At 40.4% G+C, this 15297-nt stretch overlaps 1 protein-coding gene and 1 pseudogene across 1 annotated transcript; one reads left to right on the top strand and one right to left on the bottom strand.

Moving 5' to 3' along the window:
- Positions 1 to 2237: 2237 nt before the first annotated feature.
- LOC112851845 (olfactory receptor 5AN1-like) lies at positions 2238 to 3176 on the bottom strand. The gene has a single exon (XM_086679356.1). The coding sequence runs from the start codon at positions 3174 to 3176 to the stop codon at positions 2238 to 2240; it is 939 nt and encodes a 312-aa protein (XP_086535482.1).
- Positions 3177 to 9181: 6005 nt separating this feature from the next.
- LOC147576448 (nitric oxide synthase-interacting protein pseudogene) lies at positions 9182 to 15297 on the top strand (annotated as a pseudogene).

Below are 15297 nucleotides of genomic sequence, written 5' to 3'. Positions count from 1 at the left end.
AGAAAAGGGAACACCTGTACACTGTTTGTGGAAAGGTAACTTGGTTTAGCCACTATTAAAAACAGTATGGATGTTCCTCAAAAGATTAAAGAACTACCATAGGATCCAGCAACCCCACTTCTGGGTATACACTCAACAGAAATAAAAACAGGATACCAAAAAGATAATCTCCACTCCCGTGTTTATTGCAGCATTATTCATAATAGGCAATATATGGAATGATAAAGAATTATAAAGAAGACATGGTGTTGACACACAGCACAGTGGAATATTACTCAACTACAACAGTGAAGGAAATCTTGCCATTTGAGACAACATGAATGGACCCCGATGGCATTATGCCAAGTGACATAAATCAGACAAGGACATAAACTGTATGATAGCACTAATATGCAGGATCAAAAAGCCAAACCCATTGAAACAGAGAGTCCAATGGTGGTTACCAAGACCTGGAGAGCAAGGAAATAGGAGAGATGTTTTTTGAAAGGGTACAACCTTGCAACTAAAAGATAAATAAATATGGAAATCTAATGCACAGCATAACGATTATGAGGTGCGCCTCCTACTGAAGCCCTCATGGTTCCTTAGGAAGACTTCACATACATTCTTACACATTTTTAAAGAACAATACTTCAAAGAGCATACCTAAGCTTACACGGTGGGGAAGGGGAGCACACATCTTTTATTCACCCTGCACTACTTCCTTGGTATGGGGTAAGACCTCACATTCTCTCCCAGAGATTCAGTGGTTCCCCTTCTCTCAATTCCATCCATTTGTAAACTTGTGAAAAACTTGGCAAAGGCTTCAAATGCCTCTTCATTTATAATCTTTAATTAAAGAGAACAATGATGTGACTCATCAGAATTAAGACCCCCCCCCAAACAGCAATGAGAACCCAATGAATCTCCAAGGTTAATATGTCATTGTAATGACATATGTTTTATATCAGTTGGTTCAAGTCTGAGCAATCTGGCAAATCAGCAGCCAGTATTGTTACACATCTTGTTCCCTTTTCAAACAGATCACAAGAACCAAAAGCTTTATGTTCTACTTTACACAAAGAAAACTGGCCAAAGTTAAAAACCCTGCCTCTCCCACTATTATTTCTTCTCTGGCTCTTGAGGCTTCCTAGAGAATATCAGCATTAGAGTAACTCTAACCATCTACTCCATGCATTATATCACCCCATACAACACCATAAATCTCTAGGACATAAAATGTTTAACATAGAAAATAAAAAGAATATAGATCAGCTTTCCATATTTGTTCTTAGTCTGCAATATTTGTAATTCAGTAACTCTATTCCTACAATGAATTTTCACACAAGTCTCCTCACACCAAACATAAACAGATGCTTGAAATATCAGAAATGATTTGAGAGTGCGAAACACTGGCTATGTCAGACAAGGGTAAATTTTCCACATTTAATGGGAGAAAGAGGCTTGAGTCCCACAATATAAAAAACTGATATTGGCTATGACATGGATTTTGAACATCATCTCCCATCAGAAATCCCCACTGAAACTAGAAGCAAGAAACTAAACCATCAGACTCCTAAGAAATGGTAAGGAAGGGACCACATCCTTCATTCCAATCCTCTTTAGGATTCAAATCACCTTTTCCTTCAGAAGATTATAGCTGGTAGAGACTGGGATGTGACCAAATTTATGGGATGATTAGTTCTGAAAGAGGCCTTAGACAAACAGTAGCTATATCAGACTCTTCCCGGGAGACACAACCAGGCTAATCGTATAGCTTTATTTCTGTTCAAAGGCACATCCTCTCTCTCCGTTTATTCCCACTATGGCAGAAACACACAACAAACATCAATCACCATCATGTCTGGATTACGCCACATCAAAATATTTGGGACACAAGTTCTCCACATTCTTGGGGGCCTCTGTCAGATATCAGTCCTTTACAATCAGAGGTCTGAGACTGAGCAGGGCTCAATCTCCAAAGCAAAAGGAACTAACGAGTTTCTAAACCTTAACATTTTACAAATACTTGCAGATTATTTATAAATGATGATGACATTCCCCATGTACAGTGAAAGTATGAACCTCCTCAGGACTTAAAGACATTGTGTTTGTGTGGAGTCAAGTCACCATCAGTCCATTTGGCATATTAATCTGTGTCAAATTAAGCTTTCTTTATACAAAGGCGATATTATAGTCCATTTATTTGCATATTCTTAGGAGTTAAGCTTTCTGATAGGACAAATCTGGACAGAACCTCAGCAGTACCATCTCTTCTTCTGTAAACTCCTCAAGGCATCTTTGATTTCCTTGTTCCTCAGACTGTAAATCAAAGGATTCAACATGGGGATAACCACGGTGTAGAATACTGATGCAAATCTGTCAAAACTGGAGGAACCGCCAGAGCTGGAACTCAAATAGACAAAGACACTCGAGATATAAAAGAGGGAAACTGCTGTTAGATGAGAAGCACAGGTGTTGAAAGCCTTGGACCTGCCTTTAGCTGAAGTGATCTTCATGACGGAGATGACAATATAACAGTAGGATACCATGATAATGAGAGCATTAACTACCCCAAAGATCATTGTTACTATAGCAAGCAATAGCTGTACAAAGAAAGTGTCAGTGCAGGACAGGACTAACAACTGGGGCATGTCACAGAAGAAGTGGTTGATGACATTAGGCCCACAGAAGTGAAGCTGAAGTATGGCACACAATTGGGATACAGAACCAGAGAGTCCAGCCAGATAGCACCCCAGCACCATCCGAATACAGAGGGTGGGTGACATGACTGATGAATAGAGAAGAGGATTACAAATGGCGGCATATCGGTCATAAGCCATGGCTGTCATGAGACAAGACTCACTCAGTCCCATGATTGAAAAAACAAAGTATTGAACGGCGCAACCCACAAAGGTGATAGTTTGCTGCTTTTGGAAAAAGCTGGAGAGCATCTTGGGGGCTGTGGAGGTCACATAGCAGATATCCATGAAGGACAGATTACTGAGGAAGAAGTACATGGGTGTGTGGAGGTGAGAGTCCATCCTTATTAAGATGATGAGGCACAAGTTCCAAGTCAGAGTCATAATGTAGATGAGCAGGAATACGACAAAGAGCACTGCTAGGATTCTGGGGAAATCAGAGAATCCCAAAAGGATGAAATAAGTGACCTCTGTAATATTTCCTCCCCCAGTCATTGGCTTGGTGCTTCTAGAATCAGAAAAGAGAGAAGAGAATGCACTGCTGAAATCTCATTCAAATTAAAGAGATATTTTCAAATTTGACTGAAAACTGAACAGAAATTCTGTGATTACTACAGAGATCAGTCATTGAAAGTTTTTTTTAAGCCTTTGAAAACTCATTATATAAGTGCAGCTTTATAAGAGCATAAGGGTCATCACTGCAGATTAAAACTGAAATAGCCCTTCAGTCCCAGATAGCCATCTAGATAAATTTTTTAAATTTCTTCTTTTACCCTTAAGAAAAGTTATTTTTGATGTTTATAACAATTTTACAAACTTTTATGTAAATTTTTTGATATATCATCTTCTAACTGGCCCAGAAAACTGTATCGTAACTTGACTTTGATAATGTTTTCTCAAGGCATAGCTTAAATGCCCAATAAAGTTATGGAAGAAGTCTCTTGGGAAGTCTTCATACTAAGTACACCAAAGGGAAGCTAGCATAGCTCATTACTGACCCCAACAATTTTTTCAATCTTAGGGTATTTTACTACTTGAAAACAGCATGGTACTGTGGTTAAAGGTTCAGACTTTGGAGTTTTGTCTGATACCTTCTCATTTTATGAACTCGCCCCCATAGCTTACACACTAAGACTGATTTGCTCCCAATAAAATGAGAACATCAAGAGCCCCTGGACTATAAGATTACTAGGAGAGTTACAGGAAAATTCATGGGGAGGCCCAGCATACAATGCTGTACAAAGTAACTGTTGAACAGGTGTTGGCTATTATTATCATGGATGGCTTACAGATAGCCATGAGTGACAGCTGTACCCATGGATAGGACTGTCAATGGCGCTAGAGCTGTATGGGTTAATTTGAGATATTTCCTGAGACATCACTGGTCTTGTAGACTGTCAGGAATCAATGCCTCTAGGCAGATTCAGATTCAGATCTCATGTAGAAGCAAATCAATCACCTGCAGCCATGAAGACAAGAACCACATAAACAATTTTCTATTTAGTTTGAGTTAATTACACTGGGTCAATTGACAACCACCATCAAGCTATGTAGGGCCTTGATGCAGAGAAAAAGTAGTTTCAATTACCAAGTACTGCATAGCTCATAGCTATAGTTCATAATGTTTTATTGAGATAGTCACCATGTTAGAGCTTACTAACAGATTCATAACAGATTGCAGCTATGGCCTGTGCTCCATAAACAAACTGTCCTTCCTTGAGATGAAAGAGTGAATCAATGAGACAAGCTAAGAAATTTTTGAAAAAAAAAGATTAATAATTAAAAAGACATGAACTTTCATATATTAAAAAGTATTATACACACTGATAACTCACTATTCTTACAAAACATACATGTGTCAGAAGAATATATAGAAATCTCAGAAAAATTTAAATACTGGTAAGAATTTAATATATGATAATAGTATTTTAAATTGATAAAGGATAAACTTTTGACATAAATTTATATAATCTAAGTAGGCAGAAAAATTTCTGAAATATAGCATCAAAACAGAAACTAGAAGAGAAAAATAAGATACAATTTAAAACTTGTTTATGTCAGAAAAATTCACTTACATAAAATACTTTTGAAATACAATTGATGAAGGAAAAATAGTCACAAACATAAAAAAGACAAATGTAGTAATCCCTTTAATATAAAAGGTATAAATCAAGGGATGGGGCATTCACATTTACTCCTGATAAGGGTACAAAATGATTTTATCTCTCTGGAGGAAAAACGTTTTTACTTTATATAATATCTCTGTCTCTCTCTCTCTCTCTGTCTCCCTTTCTCTGTCTCTGTCTCTGTCTCTCTCTCTCTCTCTCTCTCTCTCTCACACACACACACACACACACACACACACAAACACACACACGCAACATGTGAGCCAATTACAAATACCAAAAGTAATGACTGGTATGATTTTGATTCCTCTTTTAAACATCCTTGTATTTGATAAATTTTCAACAACTCCTATAAGAAACAACTTATTAAGATACATACATCCTTAATCGTACAGAGTCTCAGACTGCACTCTCCCTGTTTACAGAGTCTTAATGGAATTTAAACACTCTCCTTTCTCCCTTCTTTTTTTGTTCAGACCCTTGAGGCTGTTTCCACTTTTCCTTTTTCCTTTTTTCTCTCCAGCTGCTTTGGGGGGGGGGGAGTGCTTTTCCTGTACTCATGCCCCCCCCCCCCATCATCTCTCCGCAAGCAAAAACCACTCCCTGCCCTCTGCGGCTTCTCTCTTCCCCAGTTCACCTCTTCACGCTGCATACCTGCCGAGTTCTGTGGTTCAGGTTGTGCAGATTGTTGTGCTAATCCTCAAATCAGTTTTCTAGGTGTGCAAGATAGTTTCGTGTTGCTCTGGCCACAATTCAGGGGCAAGAGACGCAAAAAAAACTTCCATGCTATTCTACCATCTTGGCCCCTCCCCCTCAGTTGCCTCATCTATAAAGGGGGCTAATGATACTTACTACCTCATAGGATTGCTGCAAGGACTGAATGACATAAAGGGCTTCAAACAGTAGAGGCTCAATAAATGTTAGCAATTATCATCCCCATTATCATTCCTCTCTGTGAAAGAAAAATAAGGCAGAATGAATACTGAAAGGTCAAGGAGCTCTTCACATAATTATTTTCTAAATTAGATGGCCTCTGTGCCTAGACTCAAGAATATTGTTAATCAATGACTATAGTTATTTCTATCTCATATTGTTCTGTTATCTGCCAGTCAGCTGTAAACTCCTGATGCCACTTTTTGTGTTCTACCACCACCACCTACTCTTGAGCTGACAACACTATGCACAGTGCATAGTCCAATGGAGATGTTCCACTATTTAGTGATAAGCATCTTGTATACTAATGTTTGCATAACTGAATAAATATATGTTGAACAAATGGTTCTTTCCCCCACTTTTCAATGTAAATCTAAAATTGTCTTATTACATTTCAAATATGTTTTTAGGAACTTGGAAATCTTTCTGTTTACTCTTAAAATAAAGTGTTGCCAATATACGTTCTCCATTATTTTATCCAAGACGAGTCAGAGTCAATGAATATATTTTGCAAGTATGAACTCCTGTGCAAAACATACCCCAATACACCAACATAATCGATCAATTCTGTGAAAATTAAGTCAAGCTTCTAATTAATCACTTGCAATAATTTTATTTTCTTATTACATTCTGGTACCAAGAGGCAGGCAGAGCTAAAAGTATTTCATTTAACTCATCATTCTCCCAATAAAGGTGAAGAACTGTGGATTGTTTACTAATTCATGTTAAAATTGATCCTGAAAACTTATCTTGCTAAAATTTGGTAGGATAGAGGAAGAGGGGAAAATTCTGAATATATTCACTCTCTTTAATTAGTTTTTTGCATGTGTTCAGAATATCCCAGACACTTTGAAGAAAAGGTGACTGACATAAATATTGGTTGGAGATAGGGTTATAGCTAATCAACACATTTTCCAATATGATCTACTAAGGACATGGCCACTCTGTAAGGCTGTTTAGGGTACAAAGTCAGGTAAAAACCAAGATGTTGCTGAATGAAGAAGAAAAATATAAGTTAAAAAAAAAAGGTCGAGGCGCCTGGGTGGCTCAGTCACCTAATTAAGCGCCCGACTTCAGCTCAGGTCATGATCTCACAGTTTTGGGGTTCAGGTGCCTCACTGGGCTCTCTGCTGACAGCTCGGAGCCTGGAGCCTGCTTCAGATTCTGTCTCCCTCTCTCTCTGCCCCTCCCCCACTCATGCTCTGTCTTTCTCTCAAAAATAAATAAACATTGAGAAAAATTTTAATTAAAAAAAATTAAAAGAGACAGTAAGACCAACAATAACCATGGTAAATGGGCGGCTCAGTTGGTTAAGCATCCAACTCTTGATATCGGTTCAGGTAATGATCTCATGGTTTGTGAGATAGAGCCCCACATTGGGATCCATGATGAATGTGGAGCCTGCTTGGGATTCTCTCTCCCCCTCTCTCTCTGTCCCTCCCAAGCTCTCACACACACACATGCTCTCTCTCAAACAAACAAAAACAACTACCTATGCTTGGGAGTGAAGCATCTCTGATATCTGTGTTACCCTAACACTAGTGCCTCCAGACCCCCAGGGTCTCCAAAGATGACCATGGAGAGGTATATGAAGTATTTCAAAAGGCCAATGGAATTCTACTTGAATACTCTGTCATACCATTATTTCCCTGAGAGTCAATAAACAGTTAATTTTAGCTCAGTGTGAAATTGACTTCTAAAATTTGCTAGGCTTCATAAACATTGACTTATTAGGTTCTAAGTAATCCCATTATCCCCCACTTTACAGGTGAAAAAAAAAGAAGATAACAGAGCTTAAGACCATATCCTTAAGAAATTGCAGAACTGGAACTCAACATTCATCCCTCACCCCAGAATAATCCCTGATATTTTAGAGTAGAGATTAATCTTTTCAAGGAAGGTCAGAGACATTCTATAGGTGAAAGAGAACCCAAGAAAGAGCCCACCGTGGAGAGTGTGGGAGTGAGGGAGGGAGAGGGAAGAGGTGAAGAATGGGAGAGACTGAGGACCATAAACCTTGCTCCACGCAGGTCCTACTGGAAGAATCACATGGCTATTAAGACAGAAAAAAATCCACCGTTCTCACTAAATCTTGCCCTCTCACCTTGACCCAGATTTCCCAAGAAGACAGAGCTCTTGCCAAAGGTTAAATCTGCTTATTTCTTTTCCAAAGGAATTTTCCAGCTGGGCCCTATCACTCTCCAAGATGGGAGCCTTAGGCCATGAAATTGGCTGTCCACTCAGAGCAAGAGAGATGCCCACAACTGGAGATCCTATAAAATGTGTTATTAAGAGCAAAGGTAACAGGAGAAGGCAATTAGAGGGAGAAAACCCCCAGATACCTGCTCTCTGGAGTCATGATTGTCATGGAGTTTTTGTCCCTGCTAATTTCATGCTCCACCTTGCCATGTCCCTTCTGGATCCATTCCCCGCATCCCCATAGTCCAATCATGTTTTCATAATTGTAGCTTTTCTTTTAACGAACTTGGAGTCATTTGAGTTGGAAAGAACCTAGGGACCATCTACTACAATACCTCAATTACCAGGTGAGGAACCTGAGGCCAAGGAGCTAAAAGATTTGCTCAAGATGACCAAGCTAACTGGTAAAATATCTTAATTAAAATAAATTAGATACATGAACATTTCCCTCTGTACAAAGCACTTTCATTTTAGATATTTACAAACATACATTTTCTCAAATGACCAGACTCTCACAGCAGTCCTGTGAGGCAGACATGCCATTATTCCCTACGCATAATGAGGAAACTGAGACAATAAGGAAAACAACAAAACTAATTCATGACAGAGTCACGACTTATCATGGTTACAACCTGGGACATGGGTATCAACCAATCTGATGACTTGATGACTGTGTGATCTTGAACAAATTAACCTCTCCAAGCCCCAGGATTATCATAAAATGGGGCTGATAGTAGTAGCTACTTCATAGAGTACGTCTACATAGAGAGAATCAAGTTAGATAATGCATGTAAAGTACTTACCAGGGGGTGTAGTACAAGTATAACTTCTATTAACAGTAGGTGTGATTTGTGTGTTCTGATTTGGAGTTCTTTCCAACGTGTCATGCTGCATTACTAATCCTTCACTAAAAATATCTACTTAAGATCATTCCCATAAACATTTTGCTTGTTTGTTTCTAGGTTAAAAAAAAACAACTTTTTTTTCAATGTTTATTTGAGACACAAAGAGAGAGAGAGAGAGAGAGAGACAGAATGTGAGCAGGGGAGGGGCAGAGAGTGAAAGGGAGACATAGAATCCAAAGCAGGCTCCAGGCTCTAAGCTCAGCACAGAACCCGACACTCACAAACTGTGAGACCATGACCTGAGCCGAAGTTGGACGCTTAACCAACTGAACCATCCAGCTACCCCTGTTTCTGGGTTTTTAGAAATGAAACTCATCTACCCTGCCAGTTACTAGGGATGCAGAGATGTTCTAGACAAGATCCCATCCTTAATTTGATCTACTTCAGCTATTCTTACCTGCAGGGAGAAACAGGTGGGTGGGCAATGAGTTAATTATTTAACTCTCACTGATAGTTTAGTAGTTATATATTCCCCCTGATAAGAACTGTAATATCTTAATCCTTTTAAAGATAGAACACCAAAAAGTACAGAATGTGGGTATCATGGCCAAGCAATGGAGGCCATGTTTCTGGTAAGAACAAAAATGTTCCACAAATCACACTTTGTGAGATTCTAATAAATTGTTGCTACACTGGGACGAATGTGGCAGACCTGTACGTGCCCAAGCGTTCTATCTGTAATATCTGCAATATAATTTCTCACCTGCCATTTTCATATGGTTAACAGAAAAACAAGTCAAACCTATGTGATGTAACTATGCAAAATGTAAAGTACTGTATAAATACTAATGTAATATATGTATGAAATTAGTCCATAAATTGTGTGGAAAAAATGTCTTTAAAAAATTCTCTTTAAATTCTCTTGGTTGGACTCTGAGTCTCCATGGTACCCCAGTCTGGTGGCTTTTCTGCCCCTTGGTCAACTTATTGTCCTGGAATCCCTGAGGGGCTCAGATGTCTTGGACTTAGGCACACCACAATAGCCATTATTTCTGAGGTCTTGCACTGTCTCTGCGAAGCTACCATGGAGCATGCTTCAGGCTTGCCTTTACCCAGAAATTGATGGCTTTGACTTCTTTATAGCCTGTGCAAATCTCCCCAACCTTGGTTCTATTTTTTTTATTTTTTATTTTTGAGTGAGAGAGAGACAGAGACAGAACACAGGCAGGGGAGGGGCAGAGAGAGAGGGAGACAGAATCTGAATCAGGCTCCAGGCTCTGAGCTGTTAGTACAGAGCCTGAAACGGGGCTTGAACTCGTGAACCGCAAGATCATGACCTGAGCTGGAGTTGGGACACTTAACCGATTGAGCCACCCAGGCGTCCCCCTCGATTCTATATTTTAAGTATAATTAACATACTGTGTTATATTAGTTTCCAGTGTACAATATAGTGAATGGTCCAGCCAGAAATCAAAGAGGAAATCAAAAGAGACAGGGGACAAATGAAAATGAAAACACAATGGTCTAAAATCTTTGGGGTGCAGGGGCGCCTGGGTGGCGCAGTCGGTTAAGCGTCCGACTTCAGCCAGGTCACGATCTCGCGGTCCGTGAGTTCGAGCCCCGTGTCAGGCTCTGGGCTGATGGCTCGGAGCCTGGAGCCTGTTTCCGATTCTGTGTCTCCCTCTCTCTCTGCCCCTCCCCCGTTCATGCTCTGTCTCTCTCTGTCCCCAAAATAAATAAAAAACGTTGAAAAAAAAATTTAAAATCTTTGGGGTGCAGAAAAAGCTATTCTAAGAGGGAATATTATATGAATGCAGGACTACCTCAAGAAGAAAGAAAAATCCCCACCTTGATTTTAAGTGTGCACCTTCTTTCTTCCATTTCTTTATCCCACCTCTTTTTCACAATTCACTTCACATGAAGGTCCCAGGGGTAAGCTGTTTCTAAACTTTCAATAAATATTTTTTAATATATTGACTCTGAAGCATTTCTAACATCTGACTGTAATAGGAAGCCTTCAAGATGGTCCCCAGTGACCCTAGCCTTCTGTTATTCATGGATTTGTGAGGACCACTCCTATATTTAATAGGGCTAATTCATGTAACCAAGAATATATTAGCCTCCTGCCATCAGCCAGCACAAACCTGCCAGCCTATTTGGGAAGTGGGTCCTCCAGCCTCAATCTACCTTCAGAGGACTACAGCCCTGACCCACTACTTACTGGAGTACAACCGTATGAGAGACCCTGAGCCAGAACACACAGCCAAATCACTCCTGAATTCCTGACCCAAGGAAGCTTTCTAATAAATATCTACTTATGTTTGAAGTCTCAAGGTTTTATAGTAATTTCTTGTGCAAGAAGAGTAATTACCTATAAATGAAGGCCATTCATACTGAAAAGAAGTCACATTTTTGTGATCTTGGTATACATTATAAAATTATTTCAGAATCAAGATCTTTCATTTTTTTCAAGTGTATTTCTTTTGAGAGACAGAGAGAGAGAGAGCAAGGAAGGGGCAGAGGCAGAGGGAGAGAGAGAATCCCAAACAGGCTCCACTCAACAGCATGAAGCCTGATGTAGAGCTCAAACTCACAAGTCCCCAGATCATGACCTCAGCTGAAATCAAGAGTTGGACATTTAACCGACTGAAGCACCCAGGCACCCCAGGAATCTTTCATTTTTAGCAACAGAAAAAAAAGAACTGAAACTGGGCATAACAATAAAGTGAATCTGTTAGCTCAAATAGTCAGAGAAAATTTGATGATCCAGTGGCTCTAACAATATTACAAATGGCCAGTGTCTTGTCTTCTGTTTAATATGCCTAATGTTGTAATTGTTCCATCCTATGGATAATTTCCGTTATACAGAAAAGTTGTGTAAGTTCTAGATCTCCCAGTCTCGCTTCATATCATCCAAAAGAAGACACTGTGTGTTCTAGCAGCTTCCACAAAAGATAAAAATTTTTTCTCTCCCAAAAGCCCAACAAGCATCTCTTTGCATCTTTCAAAGCATCAGAGATAGCTTTGATCAGGTTTTATCTCTCACTTCTACCCCAAGCTATTTGCAATGGCTATTGATTATTTTCTGATTGGCTTAAACCTACATATAAATATATAATTAATATAATTAATTATACATAATTAATATACCAATAAAAATATATTAATATACTATTATATGTGTATATAATGTGTGTTATTACATATATTCCTCCTGTACATTAAAGATACTCCTCAGAGAATGAATGATTATGAATGCTAGACAGCAATAAGTTGGTAAATAAATAAATCACGAATTTTTGTAATTTTAATTCTCAATGTAAAAAAAAATACTAAGTATATACAGTTTTTAAAGTCAAGTAGTTTTTTTTTTTTTTTTTTTTTTTTTTTTTTTTTCAACGTTTATTTATTTTTGGGATAGAGAGAGACAGAGCATGAACGGGGGAGGGGCAGAGAGAGAGGGAGACACAGAATCGGAAACAGGCTCCAGGCTCTGAGCCATCAGCCCAGAGCCCGACGCGGGGCTCGAACTCACGGACGGCGAGATCGTGACCTGGCTGAAGTCGGACGCTTAACCGACTGCGCCACCCAGGCGCCCCTAAAGTCAAGTAGTTTTAACAGACTTGTAATGGAAAATTTTTTGGTTCCATCCCATTCTCACTCCTTATATGGCAGTATAAGGATGCAGTATCTTCTTTAAGACACATGAAACTACTTTAATCTGAGTGTACTAATTTTGGAGTTTTATTTTTTACACAGTCTTACACTCCATTCATTGTCTTTTTACCATCTGAGGTGTTTTTTGCTGTCCTTCCACATTGCAGAGAAAAGGCGCTAAAAAAGCAAGATTTGAGGTTTGGTGTTTATGGCCAGAGACTGTCCTTTGTTGGGCTTCCTGCAAGGCAATCTGGGGAGCACTTCTCAACTGCTCTGATAAACTCTGCTGTAATCATGGGCAGGTTTTTCTCTACACAGGAATTCTCCAGTTTCCTGCCCAGGAGATATCAACCTAGCTAGGAGTATTCTGAGAGTTGAACAAGTGAATGGAGTAGGTGTGCAGTGGAGAAAGAATCTCCCTTTTCGCTATGTACATATTATATTCATCCCTCTATTTTTATCATTCCCCCATAAATATAAGTGATGGCCCTGAGCCCACACTTCTTGGTTCAATATCCCAGAGAAGTAATCTCCAATATTCTACTAGAGGGAGGGAGGAATGATGGGGGAAGGTGCAGTTTCCTATCGGCTAGAGAACAGGATGGGTTGGTCTAGGAGTCTAGACACTCTTAAAAGATTTTCAATAAAATCTCCAGTTTTAAGTCCCACCCACTGTGCAGGTACTTGGTGCCTACAATTCCTGATCCTTTTGAGGGTTGTGCAATGGGAATCAACTTGCTGCTTCTTGGCTTTTCCACCCCACCTACCCAGGACCCATAGCTTCCTGATTTCTTGAATCTAAGTTGGTTACTCCTCATAGATCTGCTTTCCAGCTTCCAACTTCCGTGGTCATTTCTCCTGGTATGCATATCTTAGTGATTTTATGGGGGGGGAAAAAAACCTCCTATTGTCATTTAGGCAGGCTCTAGGAAGGAGTAAAGGCAAACGCATGGATTCAGCTCATTATGTTTAGCCACATATCACAACTGTATTTTCAAATTGCTTAAGCCATTTTATATCTTCAGTAGAAATAAGTGACTATATGCCATTGTTTACTGTATTTCGCCAGCATTCAGTTAATGTAAATAAAAAATTATTTAAATTTTTTTAACTGATATTTCATTAGGTAAAAAAAATTGTTTTAATTTCCCTTTATTATCTTTGAAATGAAACTTTGTCTTTGTATTTTTATATATTTTAACCATATTCCTTTTCATCCTAATTTCTCTTCAGCACCTCTACTTGTAAAAATGTAATTAGCTTATACTGTTATTTTATTAATGTCTATAGCCTACTGTTACAACCACACTTTTTACTACTAAGGACTAATATCTGAGGAACAAATATATATACATATATATGTGTGTAAAGATCTGATAAAAATCACATTTTTCTTTCATTCCAAAACTATAATTAGGGCATAATTTTAAAAATTAAATTTCAAGGGGCACTCAGGTGGCTCAGTTGGTTAACTCTGCTTGGGATTCTCTCTCTCCCTGCCCCTCCCCCACTGATGCTAGCTCTCAAAATAAATAAAGTCTTAAAAAATTAAATTTAAACATACCAGAGTTGACTGAAAAAATGAGAAATTCATATGTAGAATCCCATATATAGAATCTAAAATAAACAACGTCACTACATTTTAATTGATCTGTAAAACAAGACCTACTGAACCACAATTTTTACTAATTTCACCACAAAAGACCAATTCCCTTTAAAATAAAAAAGTAAATATATGTTGTTACAACGTAAGAGAGCCTAAAAATTAAACAGTCGTGATAACCATATTTCCCTCAAAAGCACTCTACCAAGAACTCTTATTTTTTGTTAAGTACTTACAGTGCTGAATAATAACTTGGACTTAACCAAAATACCGGCACAACTGAAGCAGCAGCAAACGAACAGGGCGCAGTCTGTGAGGATGACACTTCCAGGCAGGAACCGCACGGCTGGGCGGTCTACAACTGGCTGAGCTGTCTACACCTGCCAGGAGAAGGGCACAGCGGCCTCAGGCGATAGGACCAGAACGTACGAAAAGGAGCCGGGATGCCTTCCAGGTCTGCAGCTGCAGCCGCAACTCTCCGCAGCCCAGCCATGGCCCATGGTCACCCCTGACGGCTTCGTGTACGAGCGTGAGGCAATCCCGGGTGACCCTTCACTCCAGAGGAGGAGATCCCCCGGCCGAGGAAGGCGCTCGAGAAGCAGCTGGGGGCTCGACGTGAGGACCAGGAGGAGCTGCGCAGCCACAGACCAGAATCAGGTGCGGCCTTCCTCTAGAAGGAACCCTTCACGCCCAAGGCTGCCCCGGGGAATGGCCCAGAGGATGCCTGACAACAGCCCAGTGCCGGCCTCGCAGACAAGGACAAAGCGCTGCCTGGACTCCGTGGCAAATCCCAGAAGCTAAGGCCACCGACCCGTAGAAGCCTACACGCGCGCCTCGCTCCTGCCCCATGTCCGGGAAGCCAGTGCGCATGTCAGACCTGACGCGCATGCGCTTCACTCCGTTCGACGCCCTGTGGACTGCGTGGGGTTCATCACGCGCAGTGAGCTCTGATGGTGCCCTGGGACCCGCTACAGCCGAAGCGTCGGCACGCCTCGTGCAGTGTTCAGGTCCTCTGGGGCCAGGGTCACCCTCGAGAGCCTGCAGAAGCTGACTCAGAAGGACAGGGTGGACTTGTGAACTGGGAGAAGCGACGTCATGGTGGTGCAGCGGAGTGGCATGGACTTGACGGGCTCCGGAGTGATGGCGGAGACCAAGAAGTCGAGGTCCATCATGCCGGCCCGGCTCGCGGGAGAGCTCATCAGCACCGGCACGCGACTGGCCTCGTGGCGCCCCACTTCGTTGGCTGCGCTGGA

This window comes from Puma concolor, chromosome D1, assembly GCF_028749965.1.
Source record: "Puma concolor isolate L17-30 chromosome D1, mPumCon1.1.hap2, whole genome shotgun sequence".
Lineage (NCBI taxonomy): Eukaryota > Metazoa > Chordata > Mammalia > Carnivora > Felidae > Puma > Puma concolor.
Note: the sequence above shows the minus strand (reverse complement) of the source record. Positions and strands in the feature narration are given on the sequence as shown.